At 56.2% G+C, this 7437-nt stretch overlaps 1 protein-coding gene and 1 pseudogene across 1 annotated transcript; both read right to left on the minus strand.

Moving 5' to 3' along the window:
- Positions 1–314: 314 nt before the first annotated feature.
- On the minus strand, positions 315–1790 carry LOC149357611 (uncharacterized). The gene is made up of 2 exons (XM_089576633.1): positions 900–1790; positions 315–386 (listed from the first exon to the last, which is right to left on the minus strand). The coding sequence occupies exons 1-2, from the start codon at positions 1788–1790 to the stop codon at positions 315–317; spliced, it is 963 nt and encodes a 320-aa protein (XP_089432759.1).
- A 1141-nt stretch (positions 1791–2931) lies between these two features.
- Positions 2932–6316, minus strand: LOC149357612 (uncharacterized; annotated as a pseudogene).
- Positions 6317–7437: the final 1121 nt, after the last annotated feature.

Consider the following 7437-nt stretch of genomic DNA (forward strand, 5'->3'; position numbering starts at 1 on the left):
ATGTTCAAGTATAACGAACGTTGCCAGGTAGGTTGCGCCTTGAACTGCTACTCTTGATGTGCAAGTCCCGGTCGGTGTAACTAAGTGACCCCCGGCTGTACGAATCTGTGGGCCCATCCACGGAGTGGTGACCTTTTTCAGAGTGGCGGCGAAAGTTCCACTGAGGATAGAGTAATCCGCCCCTGTGTCGACGAGTGCAGCGACGTCTGTTCCGTCGAGGGAAATGCTCAGGTTTGCTGTTGAAGACGTCGTGTGAGAGGTACGGCGCGGTGTTCGGTCACGGCTGCGGTGCGGTGCGGGTTCATTTCGATACGTCAGGTGGCATTCACGTAGAGTCGGCGGTTCACGGTGTTGGACGGCATTCGGTCGTGGCATCGGGTGGCCACCTAGTTGCGGCGTAGGAGGGTCTGTTACATTTCGTCGGTGAGCAACCTCCCCCTCAAAGGTTGCTGCTTTTAGTTTTCCTGGCGGGGGCTTGGCGACCTTCCCCGAGGAAAGTCACCGTAAGACCGACGACGTGGAGATGGCGACCTGCGTCTCCCGCCGGCAGATTCGGCCAGATAATCGTTGATTTCTCTGGGTCGCTGCCTAGGCTGCGGACGTGGTGCATCTGCAGGGAACCCCGGCAGGCCCATCTGACGATACCGGCAGTTGCGGTACAGGTGACCCGGCTCACCGCAGTGATAGCAGAGAGGACGGTAGTTGGGAGTGCGCCAGATGTCACTTTTACGGGGATACGATGGAGCAGGACGAGAGGGTGGTGGCGGCCGAAAAGAGGCCGGGGTTTCCTGAAGACGACTCGGCGGCAGTTGTGCGCGACGAGCAACAGCGGCGTATGTCATTCGCGGTGGGGCTGTGGACGGCTGGAAGGGAGCTGGTGTTGTAAGCGCCTGCTGCACCTCTTCCCGAATAACCTCGGATAGAGCAGAAACCGTTGGCGCAGGCGGCGTAGCCGGGAACAGCTTCTGGAGCTCCTCGCGAACGATAGCTCGTACGGTTTCGCGAAGCATGTGGGTGTTACTGATGTCCGTGGCTACCGCAGTCATGGCCAAAGGCTGACGCTCGTATTGCCGCAACCGCATATCGCGTGTCTTTTCCATGGTGGTTGCCTCCGACAGAAACTCTGCGACCGTGCTCGGTGGATTGCGAACCAGTCCGGCAAAGATTTGCTCCTTGACACCTCGCATAAGGTACCGGAGTTTCTTCTGCTCTGTCATGTCCGGGTCAGCTCGACGAAATAACTTTGCCATCTCTTCGAAGTATACCAGTATGCTTTCATTTGGTAACTGGGTTCGGGACTGAAGGAGCAGATCGGCCCGTTCTCTTCGAATCACCGTAGTGAAATCCTTCAGGAACTGGTCTTTAAATGCGTTCCATGTCGTTATGGACGACTCCCGGTTCTCGAACCACGTACGAGCTGCGCCCTCCAGCGAAAAGAACACGTGTTGAAGCTTCGAGTCTTCCGCCCATCTGTTGTACCGGGCTACGCGTTCAAATTTCTCCAGCCAGTCTTCCGGGTCTTCGCCTGGAGAACCTTGGAAGATCGGTGGCTCCCGAGGCTGCTGCAGCACAACAGAAGGTGAACTAATCGTCGTCTGCATGCCTATTTCGGGCTGGACGGTCGTCGACGATGGCGCTGAACGAACCGCTTGTGTTGAGCGAGACTCCAGAAGCCCAAACTCGGGTTGAAGGCCTTGGAGCCGGCGGCTACCGTGGTGTACAGGCGTCACCTCGATGGCAGATGACCCTCGAGGACTTGAATCCCTGCTAGCTGGGGGAGTCCGAGGCATGGAATGCGTTACCCAGCACCTCCACCAGATGTCACGGGTGGTACAGTACGTCCGGCTCGGTTGGACACTTCAAAGTAGGCGACTGCAGCGGACGTCAGTAGCAGTCCCAAAAGCGGAGCATTCGCAGCCAGACACTTCGGCTTCTTCCTAAGGCCAGCTCGCGCGCGCATTCCGCGCTCTCGTGGGTCTAGTAGAACGACGACGATGAATGGACGGTGTCAATATGTTTAGTTTCCATCGTTGCACATAATCGTTTGGTGTAATATTTAGGCATTTGAAGCCCATAACTTCTACTACACTTGTGCACAACTCTGCAGGGTTGTCGCCAGTTGGTTCAGTGACTCTCGCTGTCAGGGGTTCGGTGATCGCGCGATTGATTGATTGATCACAAACATCTTTATTTCTTCAATGTTCTCAGAACATGTGGGTGGGTCGCCTAGTGCGGTAGTCCACTGGCTGCTGCTGCTGCGCTGGCCCTCCCCACATGGCAGTAGACATGATATGATAAGTTATCACGTGGTTTGAGCGTTATCTTCTCCTCCACCAGCAAGAGAAAAATTTAAACGGTCGTAATTGGCTATTGATCGTTGATTATCCCAAAACGTACCAATACACTATTAGAAATACATTCGGGAAGGACATGGTAGTTTAGGACGCTTATAATATTGAAAACACACACCGTGAAATACTCAAGCCTATTAGCTTTTCCCTTCTGCTGAAAGGCGACCAGTTCGGCTCTGAGTTCAACGTGTGAGATCGGTTCATAGAAAAATGTCATCCTACTGCTTGCTGGGCCGCAAGCAGTAGGATGTTGACGTGCCACTGGTCGGTATCGGTCAGCTCCGTGGGTGGGCGTCCTGCCTTGGTACGGAACAAAGTGAGAAACGACTGCCCTACACCAATACTCCGGAAGAGCCCCGTCTTCGCAAACCAGACCTGCTGTAGGAGAACTTGGCATTGCTCAGCGCCCAAGTTGCACGAAGGACTTCTTGGCGACATTCAGTCCGGGTGTGCTGCGAGAGAGAGAGAGAACAACTTTTATTTAGAAAGCCTGCAGAGTCGGTTAGCCTCCCTCCAAGCAGGGAGGACAAGCTTTTACCGCGACGCGGCCACTACGTCAATCTCGTGCGTTGTGCTCCTTGAGGTCTTGTTACGTCCCTCGCTACTTCCGCGGGTTCGAGAGGGCCGCCGCCCCCTTCCTGGGGGTGCCGCCCCCCTCTCCTCGGTTTCGCTCGGTCGGTGCCTCTCGAGAGCTGCCGAGACCTGCTCGACGGCCTTGAGTTGTGTCTTTTGATCACAGCTCCTCGTTGCAGCCTCTAGCTGCGGCGGGATCGTCGTCTTCTCGCTGGCTTCGCGCGGATTTACGCTACAGTCCCAAAGGATGTGAGCCGCGGTGGCTCTCTCCTTCGCGCACAGTCTGCATATGTCGCTCGCGTGCACACTCGGACACACGTGCTTAGCTAGCACCGGGTTGAGCAGGGACCCCGTCTGTAACTGTCTATATAACACTGCCTCCTTCCGGGTAAGCCCCGGGTGAGGTGGCGGCATAGTCTGTCTGTTCAGTCTGTACCATTTCACTATTTCGTTGAAGGTGGTCATCTTGTCCTTGGCACTGCGCCGCGACCAGGACTCCGAGTCAGCCGTGCTTTCAGCCGCGCGGTTGGTTAGTCCTCGCGCGGCCGAGTTGGCCGTCTCGTTGTCGTTCACGTTTCCGCGTTCCGACACGTCACTGCCCATGTGGGCCGGAAACCACTTGATCACCACAGGACTGTTGCGTCCGATGTCTTCGGCCTTGCGCAGTATGCTCGCAGCCTCACTACATACCCTACCCTTGGCGTAGTTCTTCACTGCCGTTCTAGAGTCACACAACACTGTAGTACATCCGGGGTCGGAAACGGCCAAGGCGATGGCCACCTCCTCCGCCCGGTGCGCTTCTCGAGTCCGGACGCTCACCGCGGTCTTCGTTGCACCCGTCGATCCCCGACAACCACCGCCGCGTATGCGTCGGTGCTCCCTTGATACTCTGCCGCGTCCACGTAGGCGGCGCCTTCTTCTCTGGCGTGGAGGTCCACGAGAGCCCTGGCCCTCGCCGACCTCCGCTCCCTGTTGTGCTCGGGGTTCACGTTCTTCGGGATCGGGAAGACCCTGAGCTTTCTGTTGATGCTATCTGGTATAGGTACGTCTTTCTGCTGCTTGCCTTCCCTCGGTTCGAGGCCAAGGTCCCGCAGTATCTGTCTTCCGGTTCTCGTTTCGGAGAGACGCTCGAGTTGCGCCGTTCTCTGTGCTTCGGCTATTTCGTCCAGTGTGTTTTGGACTCCCAGCGCCATTAATTTTTCGGTGCTCATGCCCCCGAGGAGACCGAGTGCCGCCTTATACGCCTTGCGTATGGTGGCGTCTATCTTGTTAAGTTCACTCGGCCTCCAGTTGTGGAAGGCGGCCACGTACGTTATGTGGCTAACTGCGAAGGATTGAACGAGCCTAGTCAGGCTCTCCTCCTTCATCCCCGCTTTTCTGTTGTACACCCTCTTGATGAGTCTCATTGCCGCAGCCGCCTTTCCCGCGAGCTTGTTGACCGTGTCACCGTTGACTCGGTTTCGCTGGACGAGCAGCCCGAGTATCCGAATCTTCTCGACCTCCGGTATTACCTGTCCTCCCTCCGTCTTGACCGTGATCTTGGGACGCTCGTACTTGACTTCCATATTCTTTCTTTTCCTGCACGATCCTTTCGGGGGAATCACCAGCAGTTCTGACTTGGCCGGGGAGCAAACGAGTCCAGACCCGTCCAGCTGCTCCTCGATGGCGTTGACCGCTTCTTGCAGCGTTGTCGCGATGTGTCCGTCGCTTCCTCCCGGTACCCATAGCGTCACGTCGTCGGCGTAGATGGTGTGCCGGACTCCCGCTACTCTTTCTAGCCGGGTGGCTACCCCGATCATCACGAGGTTGAAGAGTAGCGGGGAGATCACCGACCCCTGCGGAGTTCCGACGCTGCCCAGCTTCTTCTCTTCGAGCTGTAGGTCTCCCGCACAGATTTCGGTGGTTCGTTCCGTCAGGAAGTCTTTGATGTACTGGTATGTCCTCCTGCCCATGTTTAGCCTGGATACTTGGGCCAGGATAGCCGAGTGCCTCACTTTATGAAAGGCGCTCTGCAAGTCCAGCCCGAGTACGGCTCTGTTGTCCTTGGTGCCCGTCGTATCGTCGATGATCTCGTTCTTCAGTAAGATCATGGCGTCTTGCGTCCCGAGTTTGTTCCGAAACCCGATGATGGAGTTTGGGTAAAGCTCCGATTCGTCCAGGTAACGCTGCCACCTGTTCATGAGAACGTGCTCGAGGACCTTTCCCACGCACGAAGTGAGTGAGATCGGCCTGAGGTTCTCTATGTTGGGCGGCCTGCCAGGCTTGGGGATGAGGATCGTCTTGGCTGCTTTCCATTGCTTGGGTAGCCTTCCTTCTTGCCAGCACTTATTGTAGAAGTTCGTGAGCGTTTCGATGGCCGCTTCGTTGAGGTTCTTGAGCGCTCTGTTGGTCACTCGATCGGGACCTGCGGCAGACCTTCCATTGAGTTCCTGCAGGGCAACTCTTACTTCCCAGGTCTGGATGTCGCGATCTAGTGTCTCGTTCTCCTTGCCTTGGTAATCGGGGTGTCTTTCCGTGGGGGTGGTCGGCAGGTACTTGGCGTCCAAGCGCCGCTTAACCTCGTCCTCCCCATGTTCGCAGATTGCCTTGTGTAGGATCCTGGCCAGGTTGTTGTGTTGGTGGCCCTTGGTCTTGGTTTCGTCGAGGAGGTGCCGCAGCATGTTCCACGTCTTGCCCTTGTGCATCTGTCCGTCGGCTTCGTTGCAGGCCTCTTTCCACTGTTGGGTGTATAGCACCCTGCAGTGGACCTCGATCTGCCTGTTGAGCTCGGCGATCTTCTTCCTTAGACTTCGGTTGGTTCGTCGCTTCTGCCACCTCGCCTTTATGGACTGCTTGGCTTCTATCAGGTGGGCCAGCCGACTGTCCATCTTGTCTATCCGTTCGTCCGTCTCTAGCTCTTTGGTGGCTCCTTGCGTCGTCTCAACGACGTTGGCCGCCCATTGCTCGATGTCCGTAATGTTCTCTTGCACCGCGGGTAGCGCCTTTCGAAAGGCGTCCCAGTCCGTAATGCGATGCTTTCTTATGCCGGTGTTGCCTTGGCCTTCGAGCAGTATGACGACCTCTACGATGTAGTGATCGCTGCCCAGCTCTTGGCCCGTGTTTCTCCGTTTCGCTTCTCTTGATCCTCCTTCAGTTTTGATGAAGGTAAGGTCCGGAGTTGTGTCTCTCGGAACAGATGTGCCGATCCTGGTGGGAAAGGGCGGATCCGTGATTAGGTTCAGTCCGACGTCGGTGGCGTCTTGCATCAGCTCTCTCCCCTTGACCGTCGTTCTGTGGTAGCCCCAGTCTTGGCTCGGTGCGTTAAAGTCTCCGCACACTACGAGCGTATTGCTTCCCGCGACTGAAGCTGCCTTGTGGAACAGTGCCTTGAATTTCTGTTGTCCGTGGGACGGGTTGCTGTAGACGTTCACCAGGAAAGTGCTCTCCCTCCTCTTCTTTCCCGTGATTACTTCCACCGTGCAGTGTTCGATGGCGCTTCTGCCGATCATTTCGTGTTCCACGAAGGTGATCCCTCTCCTAACGAAGGTGCAGACCCCTCTGCCCTTGCCCTTGGATGTGTCCCTTTTGCTCGGCGGGCTGTCGTGCGACCGGTAGCCCGGTAGTTTCGGCGTCTCTTCGCTGTGTGTTTCTTGAATCATTATGACGTCTGGTTTCCTCGTTAGTTGCTGCAAGTGTTGCTGCAGCACTGCTCTCTTGCCGGTAAAGCCGTTGCAGTTCCAGTGCCAGACCAAGAGGTCTCTCACTGGGGGTGTGGATGCTGCTGTACTTGCTGTCCCGTCCATGATTGCTGCAGTTTGGCGGTGATCTGTGCTTCCATACATTGTATTTGTGTCTGTATCTGCGTCTGCAGCTGTGCTTGCATTTGCGCCATCATGTTCTGGATCGTGCTCTGTATATTCGTTGTCATCTGCTGAACCGTTTGCGCGAGCGCAGTAAGTCGTTCGTTGGTTTCCTTGCTTGTCGCCTCCAGACGGTCGATTCTGACGTCCTGTTTTTCGATTCTCTCCATTGTCTTTCGTTCCTTGGCGACCTCTATGGCTCTCCTCTTGGGAGCCGGTCCCGCCGTTTTCGTGGCTCTCGGGTCCACCTCGACCTCTAGTTCGTCCTCGGTTATCTCTTCTTGTTCCCTCTCTTGTGCGGGCTTCGGCAGCAGCTGCTGCTGTTGCTGCATCGCAATTAATGTCGTTAGCTTCGCGTTGATTTCCTTGATGGTTGCGTCCTGCTCGGCGATTCTCTGCTTTAGCTTCTCGATCTCGTCTCTTAGGGCTTTTATTACCATTCCATTCTCTTCTTGGAACTTCTTCGTGGCGTTTTGCGCCGGTGGTTGTCTTTTCTCTGTCATGTTAGCCTTGACTGCTTCGGCCCAGGTGACTCTTTCCCCCGACTGCGACGGTTTGTGGCGGCTGGCGCTCCTGCCTCCCTTGCTGTTGTCCCTCTTGCGGCTGCTGTCGCGCTGCCTCGAATCCCCGCGGGGTCTCTCAGCAGACGGCGCTCGCAGCGGCGGAAAGCTTTT

The sequence above is a fragment of the Amblyomma mixtum genome, chromosome 3 (genome assembly GCF_055824585.1).
Source record: "Amblyomma mixtum isolate Tamu chromosome 3, ASM5582458v1, whole genome shotgun sequence".
Taxonomy (NCBI): domain Eukaryota; kingdom Metazoa; phylum Arthropoda; class Arachnida; order Ixodida; family Ixodidae; genus Amblyomma; species Amblyomma mixtum.